Below are 19,257 nucleotides of genomic sequence, written 5' to 3' on the forward strand. Positions count from 1 at the left end.
GCATCATGTGACTCTGGGCAATAGCTCACTTAATTTCCCCGACGGACCCCAGTGCCTGGATACCCTTAGGGTGATCAGTTTGTGCTTTAAAAATGTGGAATTATTATCACAGTAGGAACAGGACCACTGCTCTCCTTCCGGTCTAAGGGGCCGGGTTCCTTCCAGTGGAAGAAGGCAAAGGGTTGGCAATGGAGGACGCTAAAAAGGGTTGGTCAAAATTTGCTTGAAGGGCAGTCGGCTAAGGGAGATTCCAAAGTTCGAGACTCGCTACCTGCCAGGTGTTACTCCCTGCTTTCTTCGGTTGAATGTAGCTTAGGTGATCAGCTTTCTATCCCAGATTTAAGGTTGTGGACAGGGGTAACCAGCTTCTGCTGGAATTCTTTTTACTTTTTCCACAAAGTATTTATTTACTGCACACAGTGGTTTGAAATTGAGGCTTAGCATTTCTGGATGCCAATAGAATTCTTTAAGAGCATGGGTGATGCAGTCAGACTTTTTCAAATTCAAGGAGTTTTGCAGCTCATTCTGTAGATTCTGAAGCTCCTTCTATCGCACTCTGGCGTAGCTCAAATTGCAATATTTCATCTGGTACAAAACCAAGGATTTGGTAAACTTAATGCAGTGTTTTCGCAGAAGGATCAGGAGCTATCAGCTGTACTCTGGTATACTTTGTGAATGCTGTGAACTGGTGGGCGAAGTAAGACTCTGGACTGAACCACACTTGCGGGCTATTGGTTAGTTTTGAGATAGCAGACAATGTTTGGGTGATGGACGCAAAATCGGTGCCAGTTTGTATGGCTAGAGGAAAGAGAGAGCGTTTACAAAATAGTAATCAATTAAACAAAATATGTTTTTTATGCGATATAGGCCCACGTTGCTCTCCAGCATACAGTGGTTGATGTCTCAGACAGTTGGGTATGAGTTTTTTTCATTCCACTTTATCATCCAGATAGATATGAAACTCAATGTCATCAATGTACATTTGGGATCACAGATGGTTGGTACTGTAGCCAGGTGGACGTAAAATAGAAACCTTATTGCTTCTTATGGCTGTGGTCAGATAAGAATAACCAGAACCCTTGGAGGGCTGTTTTAGAGACCATGGCTAGCTTTGACAGACCTTAATGTCAGACTGGTGGAGAACATATGTTTTCCATAGTTTTTAAGGAGCTTTGGCTCTCTATTCGGTAGGTGGTAGGGAAGGTGTTTGGATTGACCTTGCTTGTGGATGCATGTTCCTCTAAGCTTTCTCGGGTTGGGTGCTGCGTTAGGAAATCTGGAACACCTGGGGTAGGGCGGTAACGCCTTGCTATCTGCTGGTTTACCTATGGTCCGGAACATGACATTGGCCATGTTTCAAGAAGGGTGTTCATGAAGGCGCCTTAAAAGGCAGTAAGGGTTCAGTAGGGATGGACTGTTCGCATGAGGCACAGGGTCAAGGCTGATTTGCATATGGTCATGTCTGAACTGGAGTGGCTTGGTGAGCAAAATAACGATGGATTAAACCCAGATCTGTGACTGGGGGTGAATGTTTTGCCATTGTGCAACATTCCGTCCATCATCTTGTGTGTTTTGCTGTTCACCCTATGTGGGAAGGGTATGCCCAGACGTGGGTCCCGTGCTCACTAGGCCACTGGAGTCAAGATATCCTGGCTGAAGACGGCTGATATCCAGAAACCGGTCCTAGGATGCTTGATTCCGGTCCGGGGAAGACATGGCTTGGCAGTTCGGGCTGAACTGTTCCCATGAGGCACAGGGTCAAGGCTGATTTGCATATGGCCATGTCTGAACTGGAGTGGCTTGGTGAGCAAAATAACGATGGATTAAACCCAGATCTGTGACTGGGGTGAATGTTTTGCCATTGTGCAACATTCCGTCCATCATCTTATGTGTTATACTGGAGTGGAACCTAAAGATTTATAATGAAGTAAAGGATCACACCATATCACACCATTGTAGAGGAATGAAGGCTTATGTGCATATCTTACCCCCGCACTGGAATACTGGCTTCTTTTGATGCCTTCATGATTTCCTGGAATCGCTGTAAACTTTCATCAATGGAACAGTTGATATTTTTCTTACTAAAGAGCTCAGAGGCTGCTCCAAAGATGGACACTTCATTAGCGCCAGACTTCACCTGCAATTGAACAGACTATTTATTACAAAACGTCAAGAGACCACAGACTTGGTTCAGAATGTACATAATGTGAAGAGAGAAAACATAAAGCCCACACACAACTCATCATTTTGACCATTTATGGAGGAATGATAAGTGTAAACAAGATGTGTACAAAATGTAGGGGATCATTTCAAGTATGCTAGGCAGGCAGGCATCTCTATGCCTTCAGTGGAATGTCGAGAGTGATTGCAGTGGCTTTGTTGAAAACAGGGAAGGTTTGCCAAACGGGCACCATGTTTGATGGACCAGCTCGGTGCAGGAGTTTATTATTGAATCAAAAAAAAAATCAATGACCCCCAACCACATGGAGTTTTATTCCTGCATCTAGGGGCCAATGGATGATTTCCCCGCCCAGGCCCTTAATGCACAGTATGCCAGACTCGGACAGGGAAATCTTGTCACGGTCACTCTAAACAGAGCACTATGACGTGTTGGTGCTATGGCTTATGGGCAGTCGGGTCAGAGGTTTCCAATGGCAGAGCCAATAGAGAATCCAGTCATCAGAAACCCAGCCTTTCCATGGACCCTAAACAGAATAGGAAAACCGAGAGCTTGGCGAGGCGAGAAGACAAATGATTTCAGTGGTGCTCCTTCCTGGTCAAACTCTAAGTGACTCCCTAATTGGTAACACTTATAGTTCTATGACACACACAGCGAAATCAAGTGAAGCATGGTGACATCACATACATCGGTGACTTCAAATAATATGTGGCCAACATGCTACAAGGACTTCAAAAACAACATGATATACTTCAGAGACAAAACATATCAGCTTACATGCCATACACAGGTTACATCAAATAATGTGTGGTTATTTGACATACATATCGCACTTTAGAAATACCTTCCAAATAAATGCTCCTAATAAATAGCCTGGAACCCATATATTCAGATGCAGACTCACACTCTTTCCTCCAGCCTTTCCACCCCTTCCCCAAGAAAGATTTAAATAGTCCCAACAATCCCGAATGAACAAGTGAACTTAGTTGGAACCCAGAAATGATTAGAAGATAGTGTTCAGGCAGTAGGGCATGAGGCTCCTAGCGGAATGTCATTTACCACATGCTCTCTGCTGCACATGAAGCTCTGTATACGATCTCGATGATTAGATATCAATATTAGCATTGTCTACAACAATATAGTCCGATTTAGTTAATAACAGAAAATGTATACCCAATGGGATGATATTTTTGTTAGGATATTTAGCATGCAATATTTATGACAGACTATATTTATGTATACAATATTCTGACATACAACTAGACGTTCATACTTGACAACAGCTTCACCTGTACCTGGGGATTCACTGTGAGGAACGTGTTTGCCTCACACAAACCGTCCTTATTGCTGTAATAAGGATCTACAGGTACAAATCTTAGTTTTTGAAATGCATTTAGCTTACCGCTGTTTGGAATCCCTTTAGATTCGGGGTTAGCACTGGGTAGCTAACATTGGGAAATCTCTTGATCCCCTTCATAACTTCCACCTGGTCCGACATCTGTAAAAGAACAGGAGGAGAAATATGCCATGAAGCCAGCTTACAGGAAGGATGACTCGATCCGGGACCAGTGACAGAATACACTGTGTGCAAACCAGACAGGGCTCAAACCAACAGCAGAAAGACCGAACACTGCTGCTAAGTAAACCAGAATTAGAATCCACTACCACTCAAAGAGGGTCCAGGCTCATAGCCGCTACAATAATAGAGTACACCGTGAAAACCAAAGAGGTTCAAGACCGGTGCCTACCAGAATAGACTGCAGAAACCAAAGTGGGTTCTGACCTGCACCAGGAACAAAATTCAGAGTGAAACCAAAAGATGGTGTAGATTGGAACCACTGGCAGAATGCAGTGTATGCAAGTGATCAAGGGCTCAGAACGGGACCAGGGTGCATGGTGTCAAAATAATGATGCGTCAGACTAGGTCGAGTAACTATACCCTCTGAGCAGAAATGGGTCTCGTAACAAAACCGGGTGAGAGGACGACCAAGGGCTCAGAGAAGGCCCAGTAACAGTACACATGGTGTACTAAGGAACCAAGCCTCAGACTAAATTGTAAGTATTTGTGTACTATGAACAAACCAAAGAGGACTCAGGCAGAGACTAGCATTACGATATACGGTCTGCAAATTAAAAACCTCTCAAGCTGGGACTAGTAACGGAACACACAGAATGCAGACAAACTAGGGCCAAGAATGAGATCAGAAATAATACACTGTGTGAAGGGAACCTGCCCCCTTCAATATAGGGTATTTCTGTACAACACGTGGACTCCGAAGACCCAACATCACCAGCACTTTTGTAACGGACACTACACGTGCCTCTTTCTCTGAACAAAGTCTTCTCCTAGAATGGCAAAATCGGAATGTGTCTCTGTTCCAGGTAGCTTTGCATCGATGCCTGTATCCTGCTGCCCATGTAGAGGTACCTATGTCCTGAAAACCACTCGCTGTTCTTCGCTCCCTGGGCCCTGTTGGTGGTGTCCTTCTTTCTATAGACATGCACTAACACTCACCTGCGGGACCCACTTGGGGGACACGAAGCTTGTGGCCTCTATAACTGGGATCCCAGCCTCGGACAGGAGGTTGATCAGGCGTATTTTCACGTCTGTAGGGACAATGTTCTGCAAAAAAACAAAACTGTTTGAAGCAAACAAATCATTGATACTCCCATCCCAGACACCGTCCATCCGCACACCTCGCCCTGGCTCAGATACCACGCATCCGCCGCAGTTACTCCAGAGGACACTCATTCTCCCGCCTCATCACCAAACCTCCCCCTCCACCACCACACTGAACCCTCCCCGGCCCGATTTAGGAAGGAACTAAAGACCTGGCTCTTCAAATGAAAACTGCAATACAGTACCTGGCTACCCCCTGGGTGGTTAGTCACACTAAGCAAATATTACTTGATTGAGATCAATAGTAGAGTACCCAGACAAGTCTACCGCAGTTCCTACTGCACAGACACCTTCAGAACATATTTCACTCACAGTAGAAGGCGCTGACACTGGCAGTGTATTTGACGATTGGGAAGGTCCTAGACAGAATTCCTCATCATTGTACAGAGGGAGGAGGTGTGGTTTATGTTTAGAGATGGTGACTGAGGTTTGAATCTCAGCTTCGGCGCTGGACTCATCATTGTATGATTTTAGGCAAATGTATTTGTTTAATCCCGACTTGATGTACGTGATTTGCAGATCATATCCTAATCACTCAAGTGATATACACTGCTCTGTTGCTTAACCACATGAGCGCTAGCGAAATTCCCCTCCTGTGCTCTTCTTTACAAAAACCCATTATTCATGACGAGCTGGGCTCGTCATGAGCGTAGCAGGAGGCTACCTCATGACGAGCCCAGCTCGTCATGAGCGTCGAAGGGGTTAACAGAGCTAAAGATATACACATACATAGTGCTGCTCATGGATCTGGACAGAAACTGCTGACTTGTTACAGTGGAATGCTCAGAACAGCTTTAACAGGCTGTGTACTTAGTTCTATGCAACACCCTGAACAGTCACTAACTCCAATTCAGTGTTGAGTAGTCCTGAGTACACTGTCAGTGTATTCCTTAATGCTGAAAGCTGGACAGCAGTGACTGTGCACTTGACACTGTGGAGAGAGCTTGAGCTCTCATTTCATATAGCAAGAATCATTCATTTAAGTATTTGTGGAGTTGTTCTACATACAATGGAAAGTTAAGCTTGTTGCTATGCTGGAATGTTATTCCTTGAAAAGCATTGAGTTACTTGAAGCTGTGAAGCTGAGATGGAGGTACCTACGTTTACTCTACAATAAAAATTACTTTTCCTCTTCAACTCCTTGGAAGTGGGTCTTTACATTGGCGGTGAGGATGGGATTGGTGCAGTTCTAACTGAAATATGTGATGGGGATGAAAAAAAACATTGGATTCGCAACCAGAAGATTGCGTGTTGCAGAATTATCCTACTCGGTTATCGAAAAGGAAGCACTAGCATGTTGTTGGGGAATAAAGCATTTTAGATATTTTGTTTGGGGTTTACCATTCAGAGTTCGTACAGATCATATACCTTTAGTGCATTTATTTAAAGGAGAGAGAGGCCTAGAGGGTAGTGTCCCTACCAGGATTTCCAGGTGGATGCTGTCAGTAAATGAATAGAACTTTGTGGTTGAGTATGTTAGAGGATTTAGAAGTGTTGTAGCTGATTATCTGTCAAGGATGCCTATAGAAATAATTGATGTAGATGTGCATGATGTTATTGGAGAGGTGTTCCATAGCAGCAATGGAGAGGCTGCTTTTAACAAACAGGAAGGGAGGGATGCTATGCTAAATGAGGATATCTTACAGTGTGTAGTAAGGTGTGTATCGGAAGGATAGAGTGAGAACCTCATTGAAGATGTTCGCTTTAGGAGTTTCCACCATGTGGAGGAGGAGCTAAGTGTCTATGATGGAAAATTACTGAGAAGATGCCAGATTGTGCCACCGGTTGGACTGAGGAGGAAAATTGTGAGCATTGCTCATGAGGGGCATCTAGGGAGAAATATGACTAAGAGGAGGGTACGACAGTCATATTGGTGGCCTGGTATGGATGGTGACATAGAGGATGTAGTAAAATAATGCCATGCCTGTGCCCAAGCCGATAAAACTAAGGTGATTAGACAACCCCCTTTAGCTTGTGTGGCATTTCCCAAGCGTCCATGGGAAAGAGTTGTGATTGATTTTTTGGGTCCCATTGCTAAACTTGGGTCAAGTAGCAGGTTTCTGATGGTTCTAGTTGATTATCATTCCAAATGGTTTGTGGCTGAATCCACAGAGTGTGTGAGTACGCGAAAAGTAATTGCATTCACGGAAAGAGTGTTCTTGAATGAGGGAATTCCGAAAATCTTGGTATCAGACAGCGGTGTTCAACTGGTGTCAAAGGAAATGCAATAATTTTTGTGCAAATTTGAGATCAAGAACGAGACAGTTGCCCTTTTCAGGCCTCAAGCTAATGGCTTAGTCGAAAGGATAAATCGTTTAATAATGGAAAATATCAAATTGTCGCTTTCTAATGGATTGTTGTGGCATGAAGAACTTAAGAAGCTTGTCTGGTCATATAGAGTCACGCCGCATTCTATGACTGGTATTTCACCATTTATATCTCTTAAAGGACGTGAGCCTGGTGTCAAGGAAGTTCCTGGATGGCTAAAGGACAAAGACTGTGTGTGGGCTGATTGGACTGCTGTGGAGATTGATGTGGCTCAACGACAGTTGGCTGCGACGAGGTATTATAATGCAAAAAAAGGTGTAAAGAACCTTGATGAGAGAGAAAGAGATTGGGAAGGTTGTAAGACGCGGTGGAATTGTCCTAAAAGGAGACAGCAAATTTTCTAGGCCTGTACAAGTGAGAACTGTAAAAAAAGACATTGTTATTCTGTCTGATGGTTCTGCTTGGAGCACTGGAAATGTTTGTGAATGTTGTGCTCTTTTGCCTGTTTCTGACAACTAATTTTTGTAACGATCTACCAACGTTTTTTTATAACACTTGTTGATTTATTATTGTATAAGGTGTGTATAAAAGGGGGAAGATGTGTGGAGTTGTTCTACATACAATGGAATGTTAAGCTTGTTGCTATGCTGGAATGTTATTCCTTGAAAAGCATTGCTTACTTGGAGCTGTGAAGCTGAGCTGGAGGTACCTACAATAAAAATTACTTTTCCTCTTCAACTGCTTGGAAGTGGATCTTTATAGTATTGTCCGTTCCAAAACACGAATGCACATAATATTATGACTTAAAACCCGAAAATGGAAAAAAAGCCTTCTGACAAGGGTACAGAGACACTGGACTTTGCTAATGGAGACACTGGAAGCCACGTACAGAGATCAGGAGTGGCAAGGCATTCAACCTGGACCGCTAAATGAAACCACTGGGTATCCTCAGTTTTCAGGTGGGCCGCCTCACTAAGCCCCATAATGAACCGACAAGGCTTCCTCAATGGTCAGACGGAGCACCTTCAATGGAACGACCACACAGCATCAGTTGATACACTGGGTTTCCTAAAATGGACATACCCAGTGCAGTCAAAAGAACAGAGGGCCACTTCAATGCTTTGTTAGAACCGGGGGTCTCTAGTTGGCAGAGGTAAGTACCTTAGACCAAGTAGGGACCCTTGCTTCTAGTCAGGGTGAAGGAATAACCCTCTGAGATAACCCCTGCTCACCCTCTAGGTAGCATGGCGCGAGCAGTCTAGGCTAAACAGAGGCAATGTGGATAACATTTGCACTTAACACAACAATAATCCCCAATCCACCACAAACTGAGACCACACAGGTAAGTATTTTTATAAAAATATATAACTTTATCTAGTTTCAGCAAGCAAATCAGGCATTTGCATGATAATCACTTTGTTAAGAATATGTTGCGCTTAATTTTAATGGTGGTACTTGTAAATAGGCAGTTCTCAGAACAAAAACAGTCTCAAGTCTCTCAAATCAGTAGTTAAAAAAATAATGCCACTGATTTCTATTCAATTAGCTCTAAAAAAACGAGCAGTCAAAGCAGTGCCAATACTAAGTTATCCAAAACCAGCCTTCGCAGTCACTGAGCCCCCCAAGCGCGGCAAGCGGGCCTCACCAGGTATCCTTGGGACTCCTTTTCTGTTGTTCGGTGCTGCCTCGTGCGCCGGATGGCCTCAGGCGCCTCGTGCCTAGTAGAGCACACTTGCTCCTTGCCCCGGCCGGTCCCCTCCTGCTCTCCCGCCCGCTCTCGACAATCCAACGAGCGGCGGGGGATGCAGCACACCTCGGGGGACGACAGGCCCGGGGCGAGAAACACACGCGGACTCACTCCCTCGGCGAGGACGAGTCAGGCAGCTGTTCCGGCTGTCGGCTCCTCGCTGGGGGTGACAAGATCACGGCTTCTTCGGCTGCTTGTAGGCTGCTCCAGGCTGCCGGCCAATCAGGTCGCGGCCCTCCGGCGAGCCCCTTCAGTGCCCGGGAGTCAGCCAATGGCAGAGCGGCTCCCGGGACTCGGCTCTGATGATGCGGGCCGTCAACCAATGACAGTACGGCCTCGCGGATGACGCTACGCCGCACGGGCCAATCCCGTCGCGGCGTTACTGAGGGGGCTCGGCTCCCTCAGCCAATGGGAGCGCGGCGGCTTCGTTCTTCGCCGCTGCAGCTCCTACACGCGAGGCAATTCACGGAGGGTGTTTCTGGCCCCGGACCGCGACGGTGATTTGGCGGCAAGATTCCTTTGGGGCCGTGGATCGCGGCAGAATGTCTCTTTTGCCAGCCAATCAACAGGGGGGGATCCTAGTCACAGGAACACACCACGGTCTCTCCTCGCCCCCTGAATCTGTGCCGATGAGCACAGCGATCGCTCCACACAGCTGGCAATTAGGACACACGTATTGGGGCCGATCACCACACGATCTTGCCGCAGTTTTTGGCAAAGCTTCAGGAACCTTTAGCCCTGGGTTCCAAGCAGGAGGCCAGCTCTTCTCAGGCCCTTGGAGATTCAGTTCAGGAGACACAGCACACAGCAAAGTCTCTCGTAGTTTCAAGCAGGCAGGGTCACAGCACACAGCCCAGTCCCTTTCTCCTCCTCAGCTTTCAGTTGCAACAGCAGAACAGGTCAGCCCTTAGAGCACACAGCAAAGCAATCTTCCTTTAGTTCTCCAGCCGTCCTTCTTCCTCCTTGATTGTAGAATTTCAGAATCTAACTCTCTGTAGTCAGGGGTCCTTTCCTTATACCCCTCAAAGTCTTTGAAGTCCTTTGAAGTCTTTGTGCAAGCAGCCCTGAGTCCAGCCTAAACCAGTTCTGGGGGTTGCGGAGCACTGAGGTGTCTCTGGTTTTCTTCTTCCTGTCAGCTTCAGGGCCAGAGGTGTCAGTCTTTTTTTTTTTCAGGAAGAATGTAAATGTGAATCCACATTTGTAAAGCGCACAATCACCCGTAAAGGTCTCTAGGCGCTGGGGGCCGTCGGGAAGATTAAGCGAGCTATTGCCCAGAGTCACATGGTGCTGGGCTAATCTGCCGCCGGTGCTGGGGATCGAACCCTGATCCCCAGATTTCGGAGTCAGTCGTCCTGGCCGCGGCGCCACACCTCTTCCTTGTCAGTTGGTCGGCAGGAGGGAACTAGCATGGTGGGCCAGGCAGGCACAGCCCAGCACTTATCAGGCGTTTCTTCCTCCCACCTCCCGGGCAGCAGATGTGCCCTTTCATCCCCGGGCTGGCTCCGACCCTCTCCTCCGGGGGCTCTGCAGCCCCCCTGTCACACCCAGGCATTCCACAAACCCAGGCACACAGAAAGGTTTAGACAAGAGAACAGCCACTTTCTAAAAGTGCTATTCTCCATTACAGGATTTAAAAACACCCTTCACTAAAAGATGTGTCATTAAATTCTGAGTTCAGGGATATCTTTCACTTATGTCCCATCTTGTTCCTATGGGAAGATAGGCTGGTATTACATGGGCCCAGCCTCCTCCATGTTACTCTATGGAGCAAGATAGCCTTACAGCAGGGAGCACATAAAATGGCTGCAGCCCACTACCAGAGCATGTGACCTGCACTAGTACATGCTCTACCTTATCCATACACTGCACCCTGCCCAGGGGGGTACCTAGAGCCTTCCATAGGGGTGACTGATGTGCACAGACAGGGAAGGGTTAGGCCTAGCCAGTGGGGACACTGGCCAGGCTGACATGGCAGTCACTGACTGCACGCAGGCCCTGCGCTGGCAGGCCTGAGTCACCATTTTAAAGCTACTCATGTGGGTGGCGCAATCTGCGCTGCAGGCCCATTAGTAGCATTTGTCATCACCAGCCCTGGCACACACAGTGCCCCTTTACTAGGGACTTCATGCTGATACAAATATGCCAATCAGGTATATTCAATCAATATGACAATTTACAGAGGGAGCACTTACACTCTGACACTGATCAGCAGTGGCAGAGTGTCCAAAGCATCTAAATCAGCAAAAACGAAATCCAGCACAGCATCAAAACACATGAATCAGAGGCAAAAAGATGGGGGAAGAACCACGCCAAAAGGTGTCAGGTCTAACACGTGTCCCCTCCAGCTGAAAGTGGGGAGAACTACCCAACCTCTTGGGAGTCCTCATCACTAAGGCGGAAGAATCTGGACAGACTAGCGTCAACATCTTGGAAACTTCTTCCTTGATGCTGGCTTTGACCTTGTCAGCCACTCTGTAAAACTTCTGTTTCACAGGCAGACTGTCTCCAGTGTCCACATCGTGGACGCACCACTTGGTGACACCTGGGGTCAGGGAGAACAGGGGGGCGAACTGACCCAAGACTTGGCGACAGTCCTCCTGCTGCTCTGGAGTCAGGGTGGGGGAGAGGACCACACCATCCACTGACCCATCTTGCTCCTTGACTGCCAGGAGGTCAGGGAGAGGATCACTATCCTCCTCCCCTCCAGCATCTGTAGCCATGAGCATAGTTACTTCAGTCCTCTCAAAGTGGGGTTTGAGGCGGTTCACATGTAGCACTCTCAAGGGCTGCCTGGGAGTCTTCAGGTTAACCAAATAGGTAACCTCGCTCTTGCGCTCCACCACCTCGTATGGCCCAGACCACTTGTCACGGAGCGCACAAGGCTCCACTGGCGCCATCACCCACACCTTCTGACCAGGGCGGAACTCAACCAGAGAAGTGTTCTGGTCATACCACCTCTTCATTTCCTCCTGGCTAGCCTCCAGGTTCTCTTGAGCGAGCGTCCTGAAGCGCTTGGTCTGGTTGCGAATGGCCAGCACATAGCTGAACACATCCTGAGGGGTTTTCCCACGGGATTTCTCCCACCCCTCCTTCACAAGAGTAAGAGGCCCTCTGACAGGGTGGCCATACAGCAACTCAAAGGGACTGAACCCTAAGGATCTCTGAGGCACCTCCCTGTAGGCAAACAACAGGCATGGTAACAAGACGTCCCATTTCCGCCTCATGGGCTCTTCCAGGCCCATAATCATGCCCTTCAATGTGCGGTTGAATCTCTCAACCAGCCCATTTCCTTGAGGGTGGTAAGGAGTGGTGAATTTGTATGTCACCCCACACTCACTCCACAGGGACTTCATATACCTAGAAATGAAGTTTGTCCCTCTGTCTGAGACGACCTCCCTGGGAAATCCCACACGGGAAAAGATCCCCATCAGGGCACGGCCCACCACTGGGGCGGTGACTGTCCTGAGCGGGATGGCTTCCGGGTACCGAGTGGCATGGTCCACCAAGACCAGGATAAACCTGTTGCCTAGGGCTGTCTTGGGATCCAGGGGCCCCACGATGTCAATGCCCACCCGCTCAAAAGGGGTGCTCACCACGGGAAAGGGTTGGAGGGGGGCCACGCGCCTCCCTCCACTCTTGCCACTGGCCTGACAAGTCTGGCTCGATTTACAAAAGGCAGGGACGTGTGTCTTCATCTGGGGCCAGTAGAAATGGGTGACGAGCCTGTGATAGGTCTTGTCTTGCCCCAGATGTCCTGCGAGAGGCACATCATGAGCCAGACCCAGTAGGAAGTTCCTGAAGCGCTCCGGTACCACCAGCACACGGGCTGCACCGGGCTCAGCGAACTTAGGCTCACTATAAAGTAAGTCATCCTCCCAGTAGATCAAATGCTCCTTGGACCCCAGGCCTGCGGCCTGGTCGGCAGCCTGCTGCCGCACACCAATGAGAGAAGGGCACTCCTTCTGAGCCTGGCAGAATTCCTCCCTGGAGGGACCACCCTCTTGCTGCCACTGGGACAACTCAGGCAATTCCCCTAGTTCGGCCACCTACTCCCCTGTAGGTTCCAGGGCATCCCCCTCTGGGTCTGCTTCCTCCTGAACCGTGGGAACAGTGGGGGGCGGTTTCCCGCGCCCTCTACCCCTTTCTCGCTTGGCAGGTCCCTGGGCCATTGTTCCAGGCTCCAGCTCTGCTAGACCGCCCTCTCTGGCTGTCATTGCACGGGTGGACACACAGATCCACGCAGGCAAACCCAACATCTCCAAGTGAGTCCGGTGCTCCACCTCTTTCCATGGGGAGCTCTCCAGGTCATTACCTAATAGACAATTTACAGGCAAGGCATCACTTACAACAATTTCCAAAAAACCGGAGACTCCTCCCCATTCAAATGGAACCTTTGCCAACTTGCAGTAGCGCACTGAACTGTCAGATGACACCACAGGCCAAAGTACCTTGGGAACAATTTGCTCTTCAGTCACCCACCGACACCTGACAGATGTCACGCTGGCCCCTGTGTCTCTTAGAGCCTCCACCTCCTGTCCATTGATGGTCACCTTCTGCCCGTATTTCTTAGTGTTTTGGGGCAGCAAGGTTTCCTGGGCCATCTCTTGGTCTCCTAGAGAGACAAGGGTCATCAATGCTAACCCCTTCTCCCCACTAGAAATCAAATCCCCTCCCAAAGCTACACTGGCTAACGCCGGAGCTGGAGCTGGAGCACCAGTGGGTGCAGATTTCTTCTTTGGACAGTTTGGAGCAATGTGCCCCACCTCCCTACATGAATAGCAAGTAGGCGGGGTCTTTTTGTCCTGCGTGCCCCTAGGGGGCCAGGACTTCTTAGGCTTGGGGGGTTGAGACACCTTCTCCTGGGAACTACTTTGGGGCCCTTTAGAAGACTCCTTTTGATTACCCATGTCCCCCCCACTCTTCTGCTGGGGACCCTGTCCACCTTTGGCTGGGGTACTTACCACCCGCTTGTGGACCCTGGTGCTAGTCCACCGGTCCGCCTCTTTAGCAAGCTCACTGGGATCAGTTAACTTGCTATCCAAAAGATGCTGGTGCAGCTCTGGGACACATAAACTACTTAAGTGTTCCCTACTAATCAAGTGACACAACCCCACATAATCAGTAACTTTGCTGCCCTTTATCCAACCTTCCAGTGCACGCGTGTACATACTCACACACTCCACCCAAGTACTTGAATCAAGCTTCTTGAAGTTCCTAAACTTCTGGCGGTACTGTTCTGCAGTGAGCCCATACCTGAGGCACAAAGCCTCCTTCATGGCGGGGTAGGATAAAGCATTCTCTGCTTCTAAGGGTGCCAAAACATCCCTCCCAGGGGCCTCAAAATGCTTCCACAATCCTGCCCCCCAATTCTTCTCAGGCACTTCATTCATCTTTAAGGCAAGTTCATACGCTCTGAACCACGCATAAATATCCTCACCCCTCTGATAATTCTGTACCAGATCCTTTGGTATGTATACTTTACCCGCCTGTACTGGTTGTGCGCTGCCACCATTAGAACTGGACACCACCTCTTTAAATTTGAAGTCCAATTCCTTCATGCTCAACTCATGAGCCAATTGGAGTTTCCTCTCCTCCAAAGCGAGAGCGGTTCTTCTCTTCTCCGCCTCTGCTTGCGCTTCGAGCTTAAAAAGCTCAATCTCATGGGCCCTAGCTCTCTGATTCTCCTCTATCTCCTCTGGAGAAATAACCCTACTGGAGTGGTTGCTGCCGGTCCTAGACCCTGGCTTCCTCACTGGCAATTCACTGGACAAAAACCCATTCTCCGGTGTGCCTCCCTCTCCAGTAGCAGCTTCTGGATCACCATGTTTGGCCTCCCACCAGGCCCTCAGAGCTGTCCGTAGCTCTTCCTTGTTTGTGCCGCCCCTTACTGGGCATTCAAGCTGTTTGCAGACTTTTCTCAGTTGCTCCTTGTTATAGGTTAACAACTCCTGGATTTCAAATTCCACTTCCACTTCTCCATTCACGCTTGGCGCTTTCCAAGACATGATGCTTCCTAACCTTTTCAACTAAAAAGGTTTCACCCAAAAAGAAAAAATCTTGCGCAACCTGTTCTGCTAAACTAGACTAGTGATGTACAAGAAATCACTGCAGGTCAAGTGCAATTATTAGTTCAAAATCCCACCGCTGCCACCAATGTTAGAACCGGGGGTCTCTAGTTGGCAGAGGTAAGTACCTTAGACCAAGTAGGGACCCTTGCTTCTAGTCAGGGTGAAGGAATAACCCTCTGAGATAACCCCTGCTCACCCTCTAGGTAGCATGGCGCGAGCAGTCTAGGCTAAACAGAGGCAATGTGGATAACATTTGCACTTAACACAACAATAATCCCCAATCCACCACAAACTGAGACCACACAGGTAAGTATTTTTATAAAAATATATAACTTTATCTAGTTTCAGCAAGTAAATCAGGCATTTGCACGATAATCACTTTGTTAAGAATATGTTGCGCTTAATCTTAATGGCGGTACTTGTAAATAGGCAGTTCTCAGAACAAAAACAGTCTCAAGTCTCTCAAATCAGTAGTTAAAAAAATAATGCCACTGATTTCTATTCAATTAGCTCTAAAAAAACGAGCAGTCAAAGCAGTGCCAATACTAAGTTATCCAAAACCAGCCTTCGCAGTCACTGAGCCCCCCAAGCGCGGCAAGCGCGCCTCACCAGGTATCCTTGGGACTCCTTTTCTGTTGTTCGGTGCTGCCTCGTGCGCCGGATGGCCTCAGGCGCCTCGCGCCTAGTAGAGCACACTTGCTCCTTGCCCCGGCCGGTCCCCTCCTGCTCTCCCGCACGCTCTCGACAATCCAACGAGCGGCGGGGGATGCAGCACACCTCGGGGACGACAGGCCCGGGGCGAGGAACACACGTGGACTCACTCCCTCGGCGAGGACGGGTCAGGCAGCTGTTCCGGCTGTCGGCTCCTCGCTGGGGGTGACAAGATCACGGCTTCTTCGGCTGCTTGTAGGCTGCTCCAGGCTGCCGGCCAATCAGGTCGCGGCCCTCCGGTCGAGCCCCTTCAGTGCCCGGGAGTCAGCCAATGGCAGAGCGGCTCCCGGGACTCGGCTCTGATGATGCGGGGCCGTCAACCAATGACAGTACGGCCTCGCGGATGACGCTACGCCGCACGGGCCAATCCTGTCGCGGCGTTACTGAGGGGGCTCGGCTCCCTCAGCCAATGGGAGCGCGGCGGCTTCGTTCTTCGCCGCTGCAGCTTCTACACGCGAGGCAATTCACGGAGGGTGTTTCTGGCCCCGGACCGCGACGGTGATTTGGCGGCAAGATTCCTTTGGGACCGTGGATCGCGGCAGAATGTCTCTTTTGCCAGCCAATCAACAGGGGGGGATCCTAATCACAGGAACACACCACGGTCTCTCCTCGCCCCCTGAATCTGTGCCGATGAGCACAGCGATCGCTCCACACAGCTGGCAATTAGGACACACGTGTTGGGGCCGATCACCACACGATCTTGCCGCAGTTTTTGGCAAAGCTTCAGGAACCTTTAGCCCTGGGTTCCAAGCAGGAGGCCAGCTCTTCTCAGGCCCTTGGATATTCAGTTCAGGAGACACAGCACACAGCAAAGTCTCTCGTAGTTTCAAGCAGGCAGGGTCACAGCACACAGCCCAGTCCCTTTCTCCTCCTCAGCTTTCAGTTTCAACAGCAGAACAGGTCAGCCCTTAGAGAACACAGCAAGGCAATCTTCCTTTAGTTCTCCAGCCGTCCTTCTTCCAGCGGAGGTTCCTCCTTGATTGTAGAATTTCAGAATCTAACTCTCTGTAGTCAGGGGTCCTTTCCTTATACCCCTCAAAGTCTTTGAAGTCCTTTGAAGTCTTTGTGCAAGCAGCCCTGAGTCCAGCCTAAACCAGTTCTAGGGGTTGCGGAGCACTGAGGTGTCTCTGGTTTTCTTCTTCCTGTCAGCTTCAGGGCCAGAGGTGTCATTTGGTCGGCAGGAGGGAACTAGCATGGTGGGCCAGGCAGGCACAGCCCAGCACTTATCAGGCGTTTCTTCCTCCCACCTCCCGGGCAGCAGATGTGCCCTTTCATCCCCGGGCTGGCTCCGACCCTCTCCTCCGGGGGCTCTGCAGCCCCCCTGTCACACCCAGGCATTCCACAAACCCAGGCACACAGAAAGGTTTAGACAAGAGAACAGCCACTTTCTAAAAGTGCTATTCTCCATTACAGGATTTAAAAACACCCTTCACTAAAAGATGTGTCATTAAATTCTGAGTTCAGGGATATCTTTCACTTATGTCCCATCTTGTTCCTATGGGAAGATAGGCTGGTATCACATGGGCCCAGCCTCCTCCATGTTACTCTATGGAGCAAGATAGCCTTACAGCAGTGAGCACATAAAATGGCTGCAGCCCACTACCAGAGCATGTGACCTGCACTAGTACATGCTCTACCTTATCCATACACTGCACCCTGCCCAGGGGGGTACCTAGAGCCTTCCATAGGGGTGACTGATGTGCACAGATAGGGAAGGGTTAGGCCTAGCCAGTGGGGACACTGGCCAGGCTGACATGACAGTCACTGACTGCACGTAGGCCCTGCGCTGGCAGGCCTGAGTCACCATTTTAAAGCTACTCATGTGGGTGGCGCAATCTGCGCTGCAGGCCCATTAGTAGCATTTGTCATCACCAGCCCTGGCACACACAGTGCCCCTTTACTAGGGACTTCATGGTGATACAAATATGCCAATCTGGTATATTCAATCAATATGACAATTTACAGAGGGAGCACTTACACTCTGACACTGATCAGCAGTGGCAGAGTGTCCAAAGCATCTAAATCAGCAAAAACGAAATCCAGCACAGCATCAAAACACATGAATCAGAGGCAAAAAGATGGGGGAAGAACCACGCCAAAAGGTGTCAGGTCTAACACGTGTCCCCTCCAGCTGAAAGTGGGGAGAACTACCCAACCTCTTGGGAGTCCTCATCACTAAGGCGGAAGAATCTGGACAGACTAGCGTCACCATCTTGGAAACTTCTTCCTTGATGCTGGCTTTGACCTTGTCAGCCACTCTGTAAAACTTCTGTTTCACAGGCAGACTGTCTCCAGTGTCCACATCGTGGACGCACCACTTGGTGACACCTGGGGTCAGGGAGAACAGGGGGGCGAACTGACCCAAGACTTGGCGACAGTCCTCCTGCTGCTCTGGAGTCAGGGTGGGGGAGAGGACCACACCATCCACTGACCCATCTTGCTCCTTGACTGCCAGGAGGTCAGGGAGAGGATCACTATCCTCCTCCCCTCCAGCATCTGTAGCCATGAGCATAGTTACTTCAGTCCTCTCAAAGTGGGGTTTGAGGCGGTTCACATGTAGCACTCTCAGGGGCTGCCTGGGAGTCTTCAGGTTAACCAAATAGGTAACCTCGCTCTTGCGCTCCACCACCTCGTATGGCCCAGACCACTTGTCACGGAGCGCACAAGGCTCCACTGGCGCCATCACCCACACCTTCTGACCAGGGCGGAACTCAACCAGAGAAGTGTTCTGGTCATACCACCTCTTCATTTCCTCCTGGCTAGCCTCCAGGTTCTCTTGAGCGAGCGTCCTGAAGCGCTTGGTCTGGTTGCGAATGGCCAGCACATAGCTGAACACATCCTGAGGGGTTTTCCCACGGGATTTCGCCCACCCCTCCTTCACCAGAGTAAGAGGCCCTCTGACAGGGTGGCTATACAGCAACTCAAAGGGACTGAACCCTAAGGATTTCTGAGGCACCTCCCTGTAGGCAAACAACAGGCATGGTAACAAGACGTCCCATTTCCGCCTCATGGGCTCTTCCAGGCCCATAATCATGCCCTTCAATGTGCGGTTGAATCTCTCAACCAGCCCATTTCCTTGAGGGTGGTAAGGAGTGGTGAATTTGTATGTCACCCCACACTCACTCCACAGGGACTTCATATACCTAGAAATGAAGTTTGTCCCTCTGTCTGAGACGACCTCCCTGGGAAATCCCACACGGGAAAAGATCCCCATCAGGGCACGGCCCACCACTGGGGCGGTGACTGTCCTGAGCGGGATGGCTTCCGGGTACCGAGTGGCATGGTCCACCAAGACCAGGATAAACCTGTTGCCTAGGGCTGTCTTGGGATCCAGGGGCCCCACGATGTCAATGCCCACCCGCTCAAAAGGGGTGCTCACCACGGGAAAGGGTTGGAGGGGGGCCACGCGCTTCCCTCCACTCTTGCCACTGGCCTGACAAGTCTGGCAAGATTTACAAAAGGCAGAGACGTGCATCTTCATCTGGGGCCAGTAGAAATGGGTGACGAGCCTGTGATAGGTCTTGTCTTGCCCCAGATGTCCTGCGAGAGGCACGTCATGAGCCAGACCCAGTAGGAAGTTCCTGAAGCGCTCCGGTACCACCAG

General features: G+C 49.6%; 1 protein-coding gene across 1 annotated transcript in view; it reads right to left on the minus strand.

Annotated features, from left to right (window-relative positions):
• Positions 1-19,257, minus strand: part of HMGCL (3-hydroxy-3-methylglutaryl-CoA lyase) — a 218,970-nt gene that overhangs the window by 33,320 nt on the left and 166,393 nt on the right. Inside the window, exons 3-5 of the mRNA XM_078680817.1 lie at positions 4,695-4,802; positions 3,582-3,677; positions 1,989-2,137 (exon numbers count right to left, since the gene is read on the minus strand). Coding sequence (XP_078536943.1) covers positions 1,989-2,137; positions 3,582-3,677; positions 4,695-4,802 — 353 coding nt within the window. The remainder of the gene's footprint in view (positions 1-1,988; positions 2,138-3,581; positions 3,678-4,694; positions 4,803-19,257) is intronic.

This window comes from Lissotriton helveticus, chromosome 3_1 (assembly GCF_964261635.1).
Source record: "Lissotriton helveticus chromosome 3_1, aLisHel1.1, whole genome shotgun sequence".
Taxonomy (NCBI): Eukaryota; Metazoa; Chordata; class Amphibia; order Caudata; family Salamandridae; genus Lissotriton; species Lissotriton helveticus.